The sequence below is a fragment of the Lontra canadensis genome, unplaced genomic scaffold, assembly GCF_010015895.1.
Source record: "Lontra canadensis isolate GAN:19392208 unplaced genomic scaffold, GSC_riverotter_1.0 scaffold66, whole genome shotgun sequence".
NCBI classification, from domain to species: domain Eukaryota; kingdom Metazoa; phylum Chordata; class Mammalia; order Carnivora; family Mustelidae; genus Lontra; species Lontra canadensis.
This window is the reverse complement of record NW_022631060.1, coordinates 4,836,294-4,856,122: the sequence shown is the minus strand read 5'-3', so window position 1 is coordinate 4,856,122 and position 19,829 is coordinate 4,836,294. Positions and strand designations below refer to the sequence as shown.

The following is a 19,829-nucleotide window of genomic DNA, read 5'->3' as shown; positions in this document are numbered from 1 at the left end:
CCAGCTCATTCAATAACAGAGGTGCTAGGGTGATCCTTTTAGACCTAAGTAGAGGGCGCGCCACCTCTACTCAGCATCCCCCAATGGCTCCTCCTGTCATTCAGAGTAAAAGCCAAAGTCCTTATAATGGCTAACGCCATCTGGTTCTTCCTCCTCCTCCCACTTACCCATTTGCTATTTCCACTCCAGCCGTACTCCCCTCCTCCCAACAACCCAGGACAGATCCACTCTTCACCAGCTGTGACTCTTTACCCAAGGGTCCCTTTGGCTCATGCCCCTTCCTCCTTCAAGTCCTTGTTTAGCTTCTCACTTACACTGCAACCTGCTTCAAGAACCCCCACCACACTCCTGATCCCCTTCATTCCCCTCTTTTTTTGCCTACAGCTCTCATTACCTACTTACTACCTCCCAACACAGTAGCAAATTCCCTTATATCATGTATCTGATTTAGCATCCATCACACCCACCAGGATAAAACTTCACAAAGGCAGAGATTGTCATTTTGTTCACTGATAAATCCTGAGTTCCTAGAACAGGCTGCATCCGACAGGTTTGCAGACAACTGAATAAATGATTTAATTACCAGTTTGGGTGTGGGGACAGATGGGAAAGGGAGAGGGTGAACAAGATGCCCAGGTTTCTGAAGCCAGGGCAGGGGTGGAGGACTACGAACACCAAAATTAAAAAAAAAAAAAAAAAAAGATATTTCAGCTGGAGACCAGACCTGGGAGACATCAGCACCTGGGTGGGAGTATGGAGTCCACAGGAGCAGAGGGCATTATACAGAGAAAAAAGACAGAAGGGACCAGTATGGACACCAATATCTAGGACAGACGAGATAGGCCAGAGGAGAGGGTCGGATGCACAGCCAGAAAGAAAAGCGGAGGCCTGTGGGATCACAGAATCTCAGGTATGAGACTTCTTGGGAGAGAGGTCGAGTCAGGCAAGAAGGGAAAGTTGACCGCTGGATGCAGTCACCAGAAAGTAACACATGGCCTTGTCGGGGAGCCAACTCTGTAACAGGTTACAGGCTAAACTTGTCAGGCCAATTCAGGAGGTGATGAAGGTGGCTGAGGCCAACAGGATGGGAATTTAGCGTCAGACAGACCCCAACGCCAATCCGGGAACAGGTCTTGTTAAACCTCTGAACCTCCATTAAGAATGGAGAATGGCACCTCGTAGCCCATACGCTTTGGTGACTGATTCCTACACGAGACAGAAGAAATGCAAATTGGGGGGGGGGGCGCCTGGGTGGCTCAGTGGGTTAAGCCTCTGCCTTCGGCTCGGGTCGTGATCTCAGGGTCCTGGGATCGAGTCCCACATCGGGATCTCTGCTCGGCAGGGAGCCTGCTTCCTCCTCTCTCTGCCTTCCTCTCTGCCTACTTCTGATCTGTCTCTGTCAAAGAAATAAATAAAATCTTAAAAAAAAAAAAAAAGATACAGATTGGGTGTACTGGCTTCATTCTGTCAATGAGCAGACTGGCTTGGCTGCGATTGAGACACAAACTGAAATAATGCGCAACCCAAGACCCGTGGTAGCTGCAGTTATGGCCGGGGAGCGGACAATACAAGGCAGAGCTGTACGCACAGGGAAACTGAAGTCGATCCCTTTGCATAGAACACTCTTCCAAATCAGCCGGTGTTAAAGATCTGCCTTCTTAGTCCTAGACACAACAGCTTGCGCCTCTCTTTTGTGGCGCAGCAAACGTTCCCCTTGGGCAGACACAGATCACCCGCTCACGCACTGTGCACCCCTCCACCCCACCCCTCCCAGCCAGCTGTCCGCCCACCCGGCTTGGACCTAGACCTAGGCAACGCGCCTTTAGTACCTAGCAACCACTCACCTGCTACGCTCTCTCCATAGGCCGGCCAGTCTCCTTCTTTTTTCTTACTGGTCCGCGTAACTCTATCTCGGCCAATTAGCAGCAGCCACGGGGACCCAACACACTCCCACACAATTTGGGGGTGATCACGGAGGAACAAGTTTTTCTTTTCTGAACCTAGTTCTCCAGGAAAGCATCTGATTTGCTGTGAAATCTTCTGGAGTGAGACTGTAAGACATTTTATTTCTCTTAAGCCCGTAATGTCTGCACCTGGCACACTCCCCCCCCTCCAAATGGTACGGCCCGCACAAAGCCCCACCTTCCTCCCCTCCCCGAGAGCCCGAGTCCTCCTCTAGGTTGAGTCCACTCAGAGACGGAGACGATACCATCTGGGACTAACAGTCGGGGGGACTCCAGCCACCTGCCGGGCTGCCCTATTCGGCTGCGACCACCTCTCGCATCTCTTGCTCCGGCCGTGGGGGCGACGCCTGGGTACAGTGGTGGGACCACCGCTGTCGGCCCCACGGAGGGTGCGCGGTGCGGCCAACGGAAGGGTGCACTTGGTACGACCCACTCGGCGCCACGCCGGAAGTGAGGTGTCTCACTCCCGAAGTTCCGGCTCGTAGGGGGTGGGCTGTGTTGTTAACCGGGGCCGCCTCCGCAGTCGCGGGGATCGAGCGGGCTCGCGGCGGTGGGCTCCTGGTGAGTCGGCCGGGGTCGGGCCCGGGTTGTGGTTGGGAGTCGGGACCTGGGCCCTCCCCTTGAGGGCTCCGGGGTCGGCGCGCCCCCTAAGCCCCGCTCGCGGCTTGTCAGCTGGTCGTGGACCTCAGGCGCCCGCTCTTCAGAGGCCGGGCCCCGCCTGCGACGCTCGCAGCTCCTGGCGATCACAGGTGCGGGGGCGCCCCGGGTCCCTCTCCGTGTCGCCGCTGCATCCCGGCGATCGGCCGTTTCTCCGCTGCCCCCGGGTGGACACTGCCCCGGGGGTTGGGGGGACGCCAGGGTTCCAGGCTGACGTATCCTGCCCGCTCCCGCGGGGCGCGCGTGGCCGCTGCCCACCCTGGCCGAGCTGTCACCGGCGCTGTCGCCTGCCCACCTGCGCCCCCCAGCGCCTGGCTTCTCCCGATCCAGGCGGCACGTTCCTGCTTCTGGAGGTTTCTGCGTGTGCATCCTCCCCATCATCTTCACTTTAGAGGCCGTGGTAGCGGTTCCCTCTCCCGCAGCACGTTTGCTTCTCCTCGTGCCTCCCTAGAGGCGGCGGCTTGGCAGGCGGCATGGAAAGCCCTAGATTTGAAACAAGACTGACCCAGGCTCCAGACCTTGCGTCAGTGGGCTCGCTTAACCCCCCTTGAGCCTCCATTTTCTTATTTGTAAAATGGGGGCGCGTATGCTGTTCTTGAGGTTATGATTGTGAGGGTGAGGCGAGGCGGGTTTTTTTTTTTTTTTTTTTCACTCCTATTTGGTGACACTGCGTGTCGGGCAGGGGGCTGGGTTTGCACGGTGTACGCATCACACAGGTGATTCCTTCCCTTTCCCCACGCAGGTCTCCAGGCCAGGGCAATGTTCCGCACCGCAGTGATGATGGCGGCCAGCCTGGCGCTGACCGGGGCCGTGGTAGCTCATGCCTACTACCTCAAGCACCAGTTCTACCCGACTGTGGTGTACTTGACCAAGTCCAGCCCCAGCATGGCAGTGAGTTCCGAGCTCAGGGTGGGGGGGATCTCCCTGGGCGGGGAGGCGGAGTCGGCTTGAGGCAGGGGCGGAGTTAGAAGTCAGGTAAGTGGGAGAAAGGCCAAGTAGCCCACTAGCTGCCTGCCTTTGAATTAATTGAGATGGGAACATTGTGGGGGGGTGGTTCCCGAATGAGGAGCCCCAGACATAGCAGAGCAGAAAGTGACCTCAAACCATAGCTTTTTCTCACTCCTAGGTCCTCTACATCCAGGCCTTTGTCCTTGTCTTTCTCTTGGGCAAAGTGATGGGCAAGGTGTTCTTTGGACAGCTGAGGGCAGCAGAGATGGAGGTAAGATGTTCTTGACTCCAAAAGCGAAGGGCAGGGAGCTGGACAAGCAGAGGGTCTTGAGGTCCTCATTATTCCTTGTCCACCCCCCAGCACCTTCTGGAACGTTCCTGGTATGCTGTCACTGAGACTTGTCTGGCCTTCACCGTCTTTCGGGACGACTTCAGCCCCCGCTTTGTTGCACTCTTCACCCTCCTTCTCTTCCTCAAGTGTTTTCACTGGCTGGCTGAGGACCGTGTGGACTTTGTGAGTTGGGTCGAGGGCGTTCTCCGGAGCAGATGGGAGCCAGGGATTGGCTTGGTGGGTGGGCTTGGGCAGTGAAGTCCGGGTTGGGGATGTGGGGTAAGCCCCGGCTTTCCTGATGGGCCCCCTTTCTGCTCTGCCTCAGATGGAACGCAGCCCCAATATTTCCTGGCTCTTTCACTGCCGCATTGTCTGTGAGTGAGATCCCTGGGAGGGGAGGGGAGGGAGCTGGAGGGACGAGAGGCTCCGTGGACGATTGGAACATGACAAGTCACTAACCGTGGTCCTGTACCCTAGAGCACGGCATCCCCCTTGACCCACAGCTGTACAGGAAAGATAAATTGGGAAGTTAATTTGCATCATCTCTGTCCTGTTCCACCCCAGGGCTCCTCAGCTGCCCAGCCCCGCAGCCCCTGGCCTCCTCACCTGGAGCTCGGGCCGCTCTAATACCCTCCTAGGCAAAACTGCAGTTCCCAGGGGGCTGGGGTCAGTGGAGTGTGGCGCCTGACTAGATGGCAAGGGCCATGGTGGGCCGGAGGGTGGGGTCTTAAAGCAGGAGGTGGCCATCAGGCCCGGTGCTGACCCCACCAACCCCCATTTGGGGGGTCCCTACAGCCCTCATGTTCCTCCTGGGTACCCTGGACTTCCTCTTCGTCAGCCACGCCTATCACAGCATCCTGACCCGCGGGGCCTCTGTGCAGCTGGTGTTTGGCTTTGAGGTAAAACCGCCTGAGGTAGCACCGAACGAGCCTCGAATAACCCAACAAACCCCTCCTGAGCACCTGTTCTGGGGCCGGGCTGGCCATCCGTCGGCATCAGCTCCCACCTTGTAAACACACACACCCAGGAGAGCAGGAAAGCACAGAGGGAGGCGCGTGGGGAGGAGCAGCTCCAACCTGGAGCCCTGGGAGGGCCCCCTGGACGTGGTGGCCCGAGGAGGGGGCTGCTGCCCGCCGCAGGAATGAGCTTGACCAACAGCGGGGTGAGGAGGGGTGCTCGGTGCCCACGTTCCCACTGGTTGAGCCCTCACTTGGACGCTAGACCCTGTGCCGAGCACTCGACCTGTGGCTTTTCGTTGGCAAAGGAATGTCGTTAGAAAGGGACAGTTAAGGGGCACCTGGGTGGCTCAGTGGATTAAAGCCTCTGCCTTCGGCTCAGGTCATGGTCCCAGGCTGCTGGGATCGAGCCCCGAATCCAGCTCTCTGCTCAGCAGGGAGCCTGCTCCCCTCACCCTCTGCCTGTCTCTCTGCCTATTTGTGATCTCCGTCTGTCAAATAAATGAATAAAATCTTAGAAAAAAAAAGAAAGGGACAGTTAATTCTGTCATTGGACAGACAGGCTGCCAGGGTTGGAGAGGTGAGTCACCAGAAGTCCCAGCAGCCCGGGAGTGGAGGAGCTGGGGGGTGACGCGTCCCTGTCCATCGCTGCGCTCTGCCCTGCGGACTCCTGGCCCCAGCCGTATGTGGCTGCCGCCAGGGGGCGCCGTGTGTTGACGGCCCCCTCCTCCTGCAGTACGCCATCCTGATGACTATGGTCCTCACCATCTTCATCAAGTACGTCCTGCACTCCGTGGACCTCCAGAGCGAGAACCCCTGGGACAATAAGGCCGTGTACATGCTCTACACGGAGCTGTTCACAGGTGAGAAGAGCCTGGGCCTCCTGGACCTGGACCAGCGTCCCCGGCCCTGCCTCCCAGGCCCTGTGACTGCTGCTCTCTGCACTTCTCCTTGCCCCCAGGCTTCATCAAGGTTTTGCTGTACATGGCTTTCATGACTATCATGATCAAGGTGCACACCTTCCCTCTCTTTGCCATCCGGCCCATGTACCTGGCCATGAGGTAAGCCCAGCCCAGACCAGCCCTCCCTGCCCCTGACCCACACCTGATCCCCCCGCCCCCGCTCCCCCACCCAGCGTTCACCGCACCTGGTCTTGCAGGCAGTTCAAGAAGGCTGTGACGGATGCCATCATGTCCCGCCGCGCCATCCGTAACATGAACACACTGTAAGTGGGCTGGACTGGCTGCTGTCCCCAGCTCTGCCCCTGGCTCCCCCGACTCCGCCTCTGGTCTTGACCTAGCCTTGGCCTGTCCTCACTAGGTATCCAGATGCCACCCCAGAGGAACTCCAGGCGATGGACAACGTGTGCATCATCTGCCGAGAAGAGATGGTGACGGGGGCCAAGAGACTGCCCTGCAACCACATTTTCCACACCAGGTGGGGGGGGTGCCCAGGGAGCCTGACATTGGGGGAGAGGCTCTGGAAGGCTGCCCCCCAGGGATCTGCGGACCATCGCCTTATCTTCGTCCCCCTAGCTGCCTGCGCTCCTGGTTCCAGCGGCAGCAGACCTGCCCCACCTGCCGCATGGACGTTCTCCGGGCATCACTGCCAACCCAGTCACCTGCGCCCCCGGAGCCTGCTGAGCAGGGGCCACAGCCGGCCGCTCACCCCCCACCACTCCTGCCGCAGCCCCCCAACTGTGAGTGGCCCCCTCATTTGGCCATCCAGCACACCCTATTCTGAGCTGGGTATGGGAAACACGAGGTTAATCAGACTCCCTGTTCTCCAGGAGCTCAGTCTGGGCAGGGAAGGGGGTCCTAGGAAGAGACATCAAATGGCTCGTAGTCATGGGTCATCAGTGCTGAGTTCAGACGGGCCCTTGGGAGCAAAGACAGGGTTCCTAACAGCTAGCCCCTTGGGTGTGACTTGCATCTGTCTCACTTGGATCTTTTCTCACTACCCTGTTCTCTCTCTGCAGTCCCCCAGGGCCTCCTGCCTCCCTTTCCTCCAGGCATGTTCCCGCTGTGGCCCCCGATGGGTCCCTTCCCACCTGTCCCACCTCCCCCCAGCTCAGGAGAGGCTGGGGCCCCTCCGTCCACCGGTGCAGGTGAGTCTTTCCGGGACTGCGACAGCCAAGGGGTGGGAGGAATGGAAGCGGAGGCCTCTTAACACTCTCCAAACTGTTCTTACCCGTCAGCAGCCCTTCCTCGGCCCAGTGGAGCCGCCACAACCACAGCGGCTGCTGCGGCCCCGGCCCCAGCCCCTGGCTCCGCCCCCGCCCCCGAAGCCGGCCCCGCCCCAGGCTTCCCCTTCCCTCCCCCCTGGATGGGCGTGCCGCTGCCTCCGCCTTTTGGTAAGCCGAGCCACAGGCGGGGTTGATGGGGAGGAGGGGTCGGTGGGACCCAGGCTGAGCCTCGGGCCTCTCTCCAGCCTTCCCCCCCATGCCCGTGCCCCCCGCGGGCTTTGCGGGGCTGACGCCGGAGGAGCTGCGGGCTCTGGAAGGCCACGAGCGGCAGCACCTGGAGGCCCGGCTGCAGAGCCTGCGCAACATCCACACGCTGCTGGACGCCGCGATGCTGCAGATCAACCAGTACCTCACCGTGCTCGCCTCCCTGGGGTACGTCCACGGCCGCCACGGAGGCCCCCGGCCGGGGTTGCCTCGGCCCACCTATCTGTAGGCAGACCAGGGGCTCCAGGTTCTCGAGGCCTCTGTCCTCTTGCTGCAGAAGGCCTGCCTGGGTCTCAGGAGGGCTGACGGTTAGTAGAGCGTGGACTTCACATCCCGTTCTTTCAGGTTTTTCTAAAATCGGACGACTCCTAATTCTCAGTGCTTTCGTTCATCACGGGGCCCTTCTCACAAGTTGGTGACCCTGTGCCTTAGAACCACTGGCCCTGATTTGAGTCAGCAAATATAAAGGCCCCTAGAACCACCCCACCCTAAGTTCAAGTTCTGGTCACACCACTCACTTGCCTGGAGACCACTATCGCCTTATTTTAATAAGTCCCGCCCATAGTTCACGTGCAGAGGGCCCAGCATGCGGGGTGGGGGGGTGACATCACAGGCTTGGCGGGGTGCTGGAGTCAGAGATTTGAGTGGGGTTTTATTCAGGGGAAAGTCTGCGGGTGTCCCTTGGAGCCTGGCACCCCGCAGTCTCAGAGCAAACAAGGCCACCACCAGTGCTCGCCCGCAGGTGGCTTATGGCCCCTCTGCGGTGTGGGCCCACGAGGACTCCCACAACACGTGTTCGCCTGTGTCTGCTGTTCCCTTGGGCCTCAGACGTCCCTCAGCGCTGATGCTACCCTGCAGGGCTCATAAGGGGCAGACAAATCTGCCCAGTCGTGCCAGGATGTCAAGGCCTCACCTGCCCCTTCTTCTCTTCTCAGACCCCCCCGACCTGCTGCCTCAGTCAGCCCCACTGAGGAGACTGCCCCTGCGGTGGTCACTGCTGCCTCCCCCACCAGCATCCCCAGCTCTGAGACCACCACCCCCTCCCCTGGAGCCTCCCCACCAGCCCCTGAGCCTGAAAAGCCTCCAGGTAGTCTCGGTCAGCCTGGGGGTTGGGATGGGGAGTGGGGAAGGAACTGCTCTCGGTTCCACTTCTGAACTCTGTCCCCAGCTCCTGAGTCACTGGGCACGGAGGAGCTGCCTGAGGACGGGGAGCCTGATGCAGCAGAGCTCCGCCGCCGCCGCCTGCAGAAGCTGGAGTCCCCTGTTGCCCACTGACACTACCCCAGTCCTCCCCTGCCTCCGCTCTCTTGCTGTAACACATCCTGCCACCAAGTGCCCGCTCCCTCTCGGTGTGCACCAGGGAGTAACGACCCCCAGCTCTGAGAGAAAGGAGGAGGCATCCCCTAGGCCAAGTGGAAAGACGCCTGAGGCCCCAGTTGACTCCAGTCCTTCCAGTCCCGGGCAGCCATGGGGATCTTGGGTCCATTCCAGCCTCCCTCCCCCACCCTTCAGCCTGTTCTGCTGGGGCCGTGAAGGCAGGAAGGCAGTCTCTGAGAAGCCCTCTCCCCCTCCCCCCTCTCTGGGAGAAGGGGCAGCCCCTCCAAGGCCCACTTTGTGTGTGTTTGTGTGTGTGTGTGTGTGTGTGTGTGTGTGTGTGTGTTTGTGAAGTCGCTTCCGTGCTAAACAGTATTAGCGCCCCGATCCCATGTGGGAACTTAAGGGGCCGGAGGCAGGCCAGGAACTTGCTCCCTGGGCCACCCACCAAGATTGGTACTGCTGTCCCTTTTCTTACGCTAAACTCCCTAGAGGCCCTTTGTGATGGTGGCTGTGTCACTCATGCCCTGTGGTGTTTCCATGTCTTACTGGCAACCGCCCAGCTCAGGGAGAGGCCTGCCTCGGCCTGGAGGAGCCAGGGGGCAGCACTGAGGTGCCCTGCCCCTCTCCCCAGGGCCCCTTCTCCCTGCGGTCGGTCTATCAAGTGAGACCATTCCTGGTCTCACCCGGCAACCACTGCCCAGCCTTGCGCCAGGCTGAGGGCCTGTGCGTCTGCTCCTGAACCACTGCAGGCCCCAGAATCTGTGGAAGCCGCTTCTGGACTCACAGAATGTCTCTCGGGTTCAGAAGAATTGGAACTACTTCCCTGCTGTTGTCTTTTGGCTTAAATTTTGTCTTTGAACTTGAATGTTTGACCCTAGGAAAGAGGAGCAGGAGTGTCTGGCTCCTGGTCTTTCCAGTTTAGAAAAGGCACTGGGCCAGGTAGGGACCACAGGAGCTGAGGCCCGCCTGCCTGCCCTTGTCTTTTTTTCCCCTCGGTTCTGTGTTACAAGAGTTGCTGGAGACCGTTTCAGATGATTATTTAATTTGTAAATATTGTACAAATTTTAATAGCTTAAATTGTATATACAGCCAAATAAAGACTCGCCTTAGTGACTGATAGAGCTGGGTTTCATGGGAACAGCATGCCAGGCTGCTGCTGCTTGCTCGGGCTGGCGACTTGAGAATCCCCAGGGACATGGGTTTCGTTAGACAAGTCGTTAACTGTTACAGAGCTATCACCATTTTCCATATGAAGAAACTGAGCCCCAGAGAAATTCAATTCCCTGCCTTAAAGGACAAGTAGGGGAGCCAGGCTTTGAGGGTGGGGACTCAGGCCTCTGACCTTTGTAACTCCCTAGGATGGGGCAAGTGTGAAGGTTCATTGGCTGGGGGGTGGGACGGGATGGCAGGGGCAAAAGGCCAGCATCTTTCTTCCTGCAAAGCCCCTGTCTAGCCTTGATACCAGGCCACCAGGGAAAGGCAGGCTGGCTCTGGCCCAACTCTCCCAAGAATGGAGCCCAGGCGAGGGGCCTTCTACTTCTCCATGAGTAAAAGGAATGAGTTCAGGGGCTGACCAGGGCCCTCTATGCCTATGCCCTGTGGTGACTTTACTCGGAGCTGAAGACCTCCGGGAACCATGCCCGAGTCCTGTGTGTTCGCCACAGCCGCCACCGAACCAGGTCTGGCCCAGAGCAAGGGCTTGAGAGCATCTGCAGCAGTGAGGGTGTGAAGGCCAAGGAAGACACGTACTCAGTGGGTCTGCTCTGCGCTACCCGCCCCTCAACTGGGTTGGGCTGTTACTTCCAACGGTCAACAACCTCCAGAATCTGAACAGTGAGCCCAGTGAGCTCCACCAGAGGCAGGGTCCCCACCGGCAGACAGCCGTCCCCGCTGCGGGCATCTGTGGAGAGGGTCACGTTCCCCCTCAATGTGAGCGAGGCCTGCTCTGAAGCCCTTTAGCCCTGACTGCGCCCTGCCCAAGCTCTTAGCCCTGGCATTTATACCTTCTGTCCTAGTTGCTCCAACAGCCACCTCACTCCTCCCAAGACCCCCTCCCCGCCCAGACTCTAGTCTGGTGGGGATGCTATCATGCAGGCTGCTTGGCTGGGCCTCAGAAGCCCTTCTCCAGGAGCCAGGCTTTGAGCTGCTGGTCGAAGTAGCCCTTGATGCGCAGGGTACCTGTCACCTCATTGACCTGGGTGACCGGTGTCTTCCCCAGCAGTGGACTCAGAAAATCTTCCACATCTTTCTGCAGGGCCTGAGGGGGAGAGGGAGGACGATGACACATCAAGGTCAGACCATCCCCTCTTATAAGACTCCCATCCCTCCAGCCCCGAAAGGGTTAGTATCAGCCCCCGACCCATGTCCTCACTTACCCAGATGTCCCCCTCCACCTTCCGGATGACAGTCATCTGGCGGTTGCCATGTGTGATGTCCTTGTAGACAGGGATGTTGTGCATTCGAGAGCGCCGCACCAAGTAGGGCAGGTCGGGTGGGGGGTCTGTTACATGCAAGAACAGTGAGAAGCCAAATCTCCCCAGGCTTTATGCCCCCTCAGCTGATGCCCTTCCCCAGTGTACAGAGAAATCAGTGCACCCGATGGTAAAGCCACCTCTTGATTTCAGGTCAGAACACCTGCTCTTTCCCTAAACTGAAGCCAAGACCAGCTGCTTTGTCCTGGTAACCTCCCAGGCCTAGCACAGGGCCTGGCAGTAGAAGATGCTCAAGAAGAAATGAAGTTAGGGCCATGCCTCCCTATATCTTTAGGTCCCCATCTGGGGCCAATCCTTGCACTTCTCCCCTGGGTCAGGGAGGCTAATAGCAATCTCTGACACAAAGAAATGGGGATTTACAGCACTGAACACCTGCCTACCACATGCTGGGCTCTGTATTAAGTGTTTTATGTACCGAGCAGATTATCTCCATCTTGCTGAAACTCCATATGGGAGAAGCTAAGTGACTAACTCGTGATCACACTGGCAATGAACAGCAGAGCCAAATTTGAACTCAGAAATGCCCAACTCCCAAGCTGTGTTCTCAAAGATGGTACAAGGTCTACTACTGGAGTGGGAGTGGGGATCCCAGCTCTTAGGTCTTCTCTCTATGCTTCACTTCTCTGGAATGGGAAGACTTCATCCCGACAGTTTGGATGGATGGGTACCAGTAAAATAGGGCTGCCTTCCCAGGCCCTTCCTTGAACATGAGACAGATGCTAAGCCCTGAGACACCTCAACACGAGTCCTGAACCCACTGGGGAATCCAGAGCCTCAAATGGGGAGGTAGACCAGTAGGGAGAGGAAGGCTTCCCCCTATAAACCTCAAGCCATCCCGATCGCCCAGCTCACCTCTGGGTGGCTGCCAACCACTGGGAGTGGGATAGTGTTCATGCTTCGGTGGCTTTGGGATGTTGGTAGGGGGTAACAGGCGCTCCACAAAATGATATTCATCCACAGACTCCACAAAGCTTGGGTAATCAGGAGGCTCCTGGGTTTGGCTCTGAGGCCAAAAACAAACAACAAACAACTATGAGCCCACCCACTACACACCCACCCATCAAAGGAGAGGCAGAACTTAGGTAAAAAAAGGAAGCACTACAGGTGCAAAGAATGGCATAAATAAAAGCCTGGAGACAGAAAAGCCCCAGACTTCAGTCGGCCAGGATAGAGGTGAGACTAGAAAAGAAATTCAGGCACTCTGAAGGGCTTGCCCCTCTTAGGATTTCTGTGTGACTCAAAAACCATAGTCAGGGCACCTGGGTGGCTCAGTCGTTAAGCATCTGCCTTCCGCTCGGGTCATGACCCCAGGGTCCTGGGATGGAGTTCCACATCAGGCTCCCCGTTCTGCGGGAAGTCTGTTTCTCCCTCTCCCACTCCCCCTGCTTGCGTTCCCTCTCTCGCTGTGTCTCTCTCTGTCAAATAAATAAATAAAATCTTTTTTAAAATATTTTATTTATTTATTTGACAGAGATCACAAGTAGGCAGAGAGGCCGGCAGAGAGAGAGAGAGGGAAGCAGATTCCCCGCTGAGCAGAGAACCCGATGCATGGCTGGATCCCAGGACCCTGGGATCATGACCTGAGCCGAAGGCAGAGGCTTTAGCCCACTGAGCCACCCAGGTGCCCCAAATAAATAAATAAGTAAAATCTTAAAAAAAAAAAAAAGTCAATTTACTGTAAATCTGACCGACTAAAATTTTTCAGTATTTTAAAGCTTCCTCTAAACGTTCTACTGAAATATTCTAGTTCTGGATTAGGCACTTTCAGCAATCGTGATAATCCCACTCACAATCACCCGATGTGACCCTCGCTTACCTGGAACATTCTGGCCTCATATAAACACCCCCAGGCAATGGATGGACTAAATATATTACGGGTATTTTTACTGAATTCTTACAATGACACAAGTTAGGTATTTTACTACCCCCTTTTTCCATGTAAGAAAAATTAAGACATTAACAAACCATCTACCTAAGGTAACTCTCCGCAAACCGTCCTCCCATTCTCCAGCCTGAAGAATCTTTTTGGACACTTTTCCGAAAAGATACCCTGGAGTCCTGATAGGCCCGGGGTTACGAGAAAAGGGAAGCAGATTGGAGTGGACTGTATATCATGAACTCTAGGTTCCCATTACTGTCGCCAATGATCTGGGGCCGACCACTACCCTGTGGAACGGTATCCCTTTTAAAAAATTAGCCGGAGTCGATGGGCAGCCCCTCCCAGTTCTGACTAACCCAAATGGTCCACCAATCAGGTTCTAAGCCCCAAACACCGAGGAGCACTACAGGCCTTGCACCTTTATCTTGTATCTGAGCTCCAGGGTTACAGGAGTAACAGTGAGACTCAACGCAGCCCTCTTCTCCCCATCTCCAGGCTCAGCGTTCTCACCAGCTGCCGTAGCCCGCAGCCCCGCTGGACGCCGGTTCTCCATCCTCTCAGCGTAGCGCGGAACATGGCCGCTGCCATCTTGAACTTCTCCCGTACACCGGTCGTCTGCGCGCGCAACCGGCCAGGTCCCGCCCCTTCGTGGGCGCGCTCCCGGGACCGAAAGAACGCTTGCGCAAAGCGTAAAGAGGCGGAGCTAGAACTGCTGTGGGCGGTACAAAAACCAAAGGCTCTAGCGGTCGCCCAGCAGTGACGTGGCACGCAGCAGGCGGTGTGGACGTGCGCGCCCCTGCTCCTTCCTCTTTCTCGACTCCATCTTCGCGGTAGCGGCTGCGGTGCTCGCGGTTCAGGTAAGATCTGGGTCACCGCTGGATCTGGAGGGCCTAGTAGCAGGTGTGCCGCGAAGTCAGAGGGCGCGGGAAAAACGGGGAGAGGGTGTGTTCTGAGGGCCAGCTTCCGGTCCCCACCCGACCTCCCAGGCAGGCCCGGCCTTACCCACGTGAGATCCCGCGACCACCTATATCCCAGCGCGATCGGTGCCGGCCCGCTGCCTTCCCCCGACCCCCTTTCTCCCAGAGCATTCTGCTCTTACGAGCCATTCTTTCGTCAGTCGCCGACATGCAGCTCTTCGTCCGCGCCCAGGAGCTACACACCCTCGAGGTGACCGGCCAGGAGACGGTCGCCCAGATCAAGGTAAGGCTGCGTGGTGCTTCCTGGGCACCGTCCTTTTGTGTTCTTCAGTCTCGCTCCGCGAGAACGCTGATGAGCCTTACTTTACCGTAGGCTCATGTAGCCTCGCTGGAGGGCATCGCTCCTGAAGATCAAGTCGTGCTCCTGGCAGGCACGCCCCTGGAGGATGAGGCTACCCTAGGTCAGTGTGGAGTGGAGGCACTGACCACCCTGGAAGTAGCCGGCCGCATGCTTGGAGGTGAGTTGGGGAGCATTGTACTTTGAAATGTCTGTAAAGTCATAATACGAGTGTGGGGTGTGGGGTTCAGTGTCCTAACCCCAGGGTGGTGGTTCCTGTTTACCTTCCTCATTAAGAGGTCCATGGAAGACTGAGCTGGAGCCTAGTTCTGTTTCAATTACTTATTAGCCCCTTGTTTGCTCACTGAAATCAAGTCTGACTGGATTCCTCAAGGTGCTTTTCAGTTCTTGTTTAAAGTCGGGCTGGAAGATACTGAAGTGAAACCCTGGAACGTACTGTACTAAACACTCTTGGTCAGAGGTCATATCTCTGCACCTTTGTTTTCAGCCCCTATTGGTCCCTGTTTATTTTTAAAGGCTTGAGTTGAGGAAGAAAGGATTCTGCTGGGTGGGGCCCTCTTGCTCTCCTAACTGCGTTGACCTCCTTTCCCACCACAGGTAAAGTCCACGGTTCTCTGGCCCGTGCTGGGAAAGTAAGAGGGCAGACTCCCAAGGTAGGTGACCGTATTAGTGGTGTTATTTAGAGTTTGGGTTTTTGTTTTTGTGTGCAGGTTTGGTTTTGTTTGTTTGTTTTTAAGCTAAGCCAAGACCTTTGGTCTTTCCTCTGTTTGCCTTCTCCCTCCCTAAAGGTAAGACTGAGGGATGGTATGGGAGGTCTGATTATCCTTCCCTTTTCCCAGGTGGCCAAACAGGAGAAAAAGAAGAAGAAGACAGGCCGAGCCAAGCGGCGGATGCAATACAACCGGCGCTTTGTCAACGTTGTGCCCACTTTTGGCAAGAAGAAGGGCCCCAATGCCAACTCTTAAGTCCATTGTAATCCTGGCTCTCCCCCAATAAAGCCTCTTAGTTCAATCATTTCATTGTTTCACCTTAATATGCAGGGAGGGCCTCAGGAAGATACTTGTTTGGGTATCTTCTAGGGCTGGTGGTGTGTTCATTAGAACAGTGAGGCATGGTTCTGGTTTCTTGGCACTGTCAGGTTGGAAGAGACGGGCCTTGGGTTGGGGAAGCAGTGGTAAACTGTAGAAAAAAGGGTTACCATGAAAATTGGTAACTCCAGATGGCAGCTCTTCGGATGGAAATTGGGGGAGATTTCCTAATCCAAATAACTTGATAAGTCTCTCAAGTCATTTTTTACTGGTTTTTTGTTTTGTTTTGTTTTGTTTTTAATATTTTATTTATTTATTTGACAGAGATCACAAGTAGGCAGAGAGAGAAGGAAACAGGCTCCCCGATGAGCAGAAAGCCCAATGCGGGACTTGATCCCAGGACCCTGAGATCATGACCTGAGCTCAAGGCAGCGGCTTAACCCACTGAGCCACCCAGGAACCCTTGTTTTTTGTTTTTTAAGGTTGGTTTTTTTTTGTTTTTTAAGATTTTATTTCTTTATTTGTCAGAGAGAGAGAACACAAGCATGCAGAGTGGCAGGCAGAGGCAGAGAGAGAAGCAGGCTCCCCATTGAGCAAGGAGCCTGATGTGGGACTTTATCCCAGGACCCTGGGATCATGACCTGAGCCCAAGGCAGCGGCTTAACCAACTGAGCCACCCAGGCGTCCCTGTTTTTTAAGGTCTATTTGAAAGGGAGCAGTGGAGGGCAGAGGGGGAGAATCTTTGCTCAAACACACCCACCCCCCCGGCTCTATCCCAAGCATGGGATTCTACACAGAGCTCCATCTCAAGATCTGAGCTGAAACCAAGTCAAGAGATTTAACTGAATAACCCATCCAGGCACCCTGTTCTTGGTCTTCAAACAGAGGAGATAAGAATCCTTGTTGTGGGAGGATTATGGCGGCATCAGCAGAGAAATTTGGGTAGAAGATATATCAGGGAAGGGCAGTCTGACTTTTCCTGAACTTGGAACCAGCTATGGCCTTAGTGGAGTCCAGGGCACAGGTCCAGTATGTCCCTACTTGAGAAAATACGGGCCACCCCTATTGGGGGGAAGTCAGTGGTGCAGGCCCTTAAAGAGAATTCACCCAAGGCAGAACAAAGGAGATGAAATTTATTGAATACACAGCAAAAGAGCAGCGGGCAGGCCAGCAAAGGAGAGACTGCCAGGAGGCAGTGGTCTGGGGGGCTGAGGTTAAAGGGGAGGGGGAAGAGTTGAGGGACCTTGTGGAACTTTACTTTTTTTAGTACCTGTGCATGGTTGTAAGCAGCCTGTTGCTCAGCTAGGACTTACGGCAATTTCGAGGTGGACCTGTTTGCAGTCAGCCCCATGGTGGCTGTAGGCCCTTTTATTTTACCTTACTGGGACTTCATTGCCCATGCCTGTTCTCTGAAAGTGGCTGTCACAGAAAGCCTTGCCTGATGACCTTGGCATGATGGTGACCTTGTTTGTAGCTCCACCTATCTGGCTAACTTCATTAATGAAATCACAGCTCAGGCTGGTGGGTTGGTTGGTAGTGTTCCTGGGAGTGGATTCTCTGGGCTTGATTCAAAGTTCCCCTAGCAACACGGGTACCTACCCATTTTGTGAAGGTTTTTGAACCTGCTGGTTCTCGAAATACAGTATAACATGAGGTGAAGACCTTGTATTTAGACTTGGACTGCCTTAAGTTTGAATCCTTGCTTCATTTATTTTCCGACTCTCCAACCTTAAAATGACTTAATTTCTGCTCTCATGTCTTGAGAGTTGTGAAGAATATAAAGGATGTGAAGGTCTTAGATCACCTGCCACATAGGAAGTGTGCAAGCCTACAAGGCTCTTTTTATCTCTAGTAATCTTTAGGAAAAGTCAGTCACCTCCCTTCTAGACATTTGATTCTTGTGGGTTAAGTGAGGAAGATAGTTAACAAGTGGTAGAATCTCAAAGAAAGTAAGAAGGGTGTTGCAAAGAAAGAGGGAAGGTTGGGGATGGACTGTGTGCAAAGCTGTGTGGTTTTGTCAGACCTGAACAGGAGTTCGGTTTTGAGTCCAAGTGCAACGGAGGGTCACCAAGTACAGGGAAGGGTTTAAGTAAGGGCCTGATGTGATCTGACTTGTGATCCAGTGCTTCGTCTGGCTGGTTTCTCTGAATGGCTGGCAAGAAAGGGAACCAGATAAGGAACTAGAAACTGAAACTGCCAGTAGTAATGGGATGTGGAAAACAAGCGGACTTGAAGGTCTTCAAATCCATCCAGATCTTGATAGGATTCAAGATCCATCCAGATCTTGATAGATGATCCATAAGGAGATAAATACAAGGGATTGTGAAGGCAGAACTTACTGGGGGGGGGACTAAAAAAACAGCTCTCTTTTCATGGGTGCGATGGTCCAAGTCCTGGGGGCCCTAGCATGGTTTGTGTGGGTTATCACCCCCCACTCTACAAACTAAGCTTCATTAGGACAGGGACCCCATCTCTTTGCTGCTCAGTGTGTTTCTGGCACCCAGTATGGATTCTGCACTTTAAAATTGGACGAACCATATATTTGGAGGGGAAATCAAACAGGAGTTCAGATACCTGTTAAAAGTTTCTTTCTTCTCAAGAGGGGAAATGCCTCCCAACACACACATACAGAGTCTAGACCAAGGAGTCCATCTTCACCCTTTTTCTGTACTCCCCTTTGTGTCTGTGTCCCCTAGTAGAATAGCTGCCCTTCCAGTGGAGGGAGGCATCGCATCCCCCATAGGCCTGGGGCATTTAGGGGCCTTTGAGGGGATGCTTCGAGAAGATCCATTTCCGCCAGGTAAAGCACCGTGCTTCAAGGGAACCACTAGGGGGCGAGCTGGTACCTCGGGCACCCGCCCTCGCTCGCTCACCACGCAGGGCCGGGCCGGTGCGTCCCGACCAACTCCTGCGCCTCCTCAAGAGCTATTTGACAGTGGGGGCGGGGCTTGGCTTCCGAGGGTAGGCGGAAGTTGCCGAAAGGCCTCGGGGGCTTTACGCTCCCTCGGCCTAGCAAGGAGGCGGAAGTAACCGATTAGCACCGGAAGTTGTCGGGGCTGCCTGCGCTTGTTCGCAAGTGTGCGGGGCGCCAGTTGCCATGGAGCCGGCCGGGTCTTGCGGTTTCTGCCCGGCGGGGGAGGCCCAGCCCGCGCGCTACACCTGCCCTCGCTGTAACGTGCCCTACTGCTCGCTGCGCTGCTACCGGGCGCACGGCACCTGCGCCGAAGACTTCTACCGGGACCAGGTGCTGGGAGAGCTCCGCGGCCGCAGCGCCTCACCCAGTCGCCTGGCCGGCGCCCTACGGCGGCTGCGGCAGCAACGCGAGACCGAGGATGACCCCGAGGACGCGGGCCTCAAGCCTGGCCCGGCGCCAGGTGGCCTCACCAGGCTCTGGGAGCTGCTGGCGCCGGCCGAGAAGGCGGCCTTCGAGCGGCTGCTGAGCCGTGGCGAGGCCGGGCGGCTGCTGCCCCCGTGGCGGCCGTGGTGGTGGGGCCGCGGGGCCGGGCCGCGGCTTCTGGAGGAGGTGGATGATGCCGCGGGCCGTGACCCTACGGAGCTGGAGCCCACCCCCGCGAGGACCCCACCGGAACCCGCGAAGGAGGCCGCCGCCGAGCCGTTTCTCGAAGACGCTCCCAAGGCCCACTCGCCCACCGTGCCCTCCCGGATCCCCACGCTGGCCAGCCTGAGCCGCAGCCCGCCCTCGCCGCTCGTCCGCTTCCAGCTGCCCAACGTGCTATTTGCCTACGCGCACACTCTTGCCTTGTATCACGGCGGCGACGATGCGCTGCTCTCTGACTTCTGTGCCACGCTGCTCGCCGTGTCGGGAGCACTGGGTGCGCAGCAGGTCTTTGCCTCTGCCGAGGAAGCCCTGCAGGCCGCAGCCCAGGTGCTCGAAGCAGGCGAGCATCCTCCCGGGCCCCTGGGCACACGGGGCGCCATGCGCGAAGCTGCCCGCATCCTGATGGGCGAAGGCCCGGCAGACCAGAAGGGCTACACGCTGGCAGCACTGTGGCACCTGGCACAGACCCTGGGCAGGGCCCGGAAGCAAGCCGTGGCCACGGAGGAGCGAGATCGCCTCTACCGGGCGCGGAAGAAGTGCCAATTCCTGTTGGCTTGGACCAATGAAAATGAGACGGCCCTCACGCCGCTGGCTCTGGACTGTGCCAGGGCCCATCGAGCCCATGCTGTGGCGGCCGAGGAGGTCGCAGCCCTCACCGGGGAGTTGGAGCGGCTTTGGGGAGGCCCCTTGCCACCTGCGCCAAGAATTCTCATCGAGGAACTCCCGGGCTGATCTGGGATCTCCCTGTCCTTAATAAAGCTGTGACTGGTCTGCCCTGTCAGCAGTGCCTGCTTATGACCCACAGCTGCTGTCCACCCACCCCCACCCCCGCCATTCCCATACTCTCAAGCCCAAAAGCCACCTCTCAGCTTGTCCTGGATCCGAGCTGACCCAGCCAATTTTTAAACACCCTGGCCCCAGAAAGGGAGGGAAGTGGTACCATGGCTTCCAGATGTTTATCCAGGAGGAAGAGC

The 19,829-nt window shown here is 56.5% G+C and overlaps 4 protein-coding genes across 6 annotated transcripts; 3 read left to right on the top strand and 1 right to left on the bottom strand.

Moving 5' to 3' along the window:
- Positions 1 to 2,442: 2,442 nt before the first annotated feature.
- Positions 2,443 to 8,607, top strand: SYVN1 (synoviolin 1). Of its 3 annotated transcripts, none has more exons than XM_032879432.1 (16): positions 2,443 to 2,525; positions 3,364 to 3,512; positions 3,748 to 3,840; positions 3,931 to 4,083; positions 4,226 to 4,274; positions 4,696 to 4,799; positions 5,593 to 5,719; positions 5,818 to 5,917; positions 6,016 to 6,081; positions 6,177 to 6,293; positions 6,392 to 6,555; positions 6,835 to 6,963; positions 7,057 to 7,209; positions 7,287 to 7,473; positions 8,241 to 8,392; positions 8,474 to 8,607. In XM_032879432.1, the coding sequence occupies exons 2-16, from the start codon at positions 3,381 to 3,383 to the stop codon at positions 8,578 to 8,580; spliced, it is 1,833 nt and encodes a 610-aa protein (XP_032735323.1). In that variant the 5' UTR covers positions 2,443 to 2,525; positions 3,364 to 3,380; the 3' UTR covers positions 8,581 to 8,607. The 3 variants fall into 3 exon arrangements, with proteins under 3 accessions (XP_032735323.1, XP_032735321.1, XP_032735322.1); XM_032879430.1 differs by having other exon boundaries at positions 7,054 to 7,209; XM_032879431.1 differs by lacking the exon at positions 2,443 to 2,525 and adding an exon at positions 2,658 to 2,713 and having other exon boundaries at positions 7,054 to 7,209.
- A 2,065-nt stretch (positions 8,608 to 10,672) lies between these two features.
- Positions 10,673 to 13,632, bottom strand: MRPL49 (mitochondrial ribosomal protein L49). Its single transcript, XM_032879433.1, has 4 exons — positions 13,504 to 13,632; positions 11,967 to 12,117; positions 10,998 to 11,122; positions 10,673 to 10,879 (listed from the first exon to the last, which is right to left on the bottom strand). Exons 1-4 carry the CDS (start codon positions 13,579 to 13,581, stop codon positions 10,733 to 10,735), a joined length of 501 nt encoding a protein of 166 aa, XP_032735324.1. The 5' UTR covers positions 13,582 to 13,632; the 3' UTR covers positions 10,673 to 10,732.
- A 90-nt stretch (positions 13,633 to 13,722) lies between these two features.
- FAU (FAU ubiquitin like and ribosomal protein S30 fusion) lies at positions 13,723 to 15,282 on the top strand. Its single transcript, XM_032879434.1, has 5 exons — positions 13,723 to 13,850; positions 14,111 to 14,193; positions 14,284 to 14,428; positions 14,866 to 14,921; positions 15,108 to 15,282. The coding sequence occupies exons 2-5, from the start codon at positions 14,119 to 14,121 to the stop codon at positions 15,231 to 15,233; spliced, it is 402 nt and encodes a 133-aa protein (XP_032735325.1). The 5' UTR covers positions 13,723 to 13,850; positions 14,111 to 14,118; the 3' UTR covers positions 15,234 to 15,282.
- Positions 15,283 to 18,296: 3,014 nt separating this feature from the next.
- Positions 18,297 to 19,636, top strand: ZNHIT2 (zinc finger HIT-type containing 2). Its single transcript, XM_032879429.1, has one exon. The coding sequence runs from the start codon at positions 18,394 to 18,396 to the stop codon at positions 19,585 to 19,587; it is 1,194 nt and encodes a 397-aa protein (XP_032735320.1). The 5' UTR covers positions 18,297 to 18,393; the 3' UTR covers positions 19,588 to 19,636.
- Positions 19,637 to 19,829: the final 193 nt, after the last annotated feature.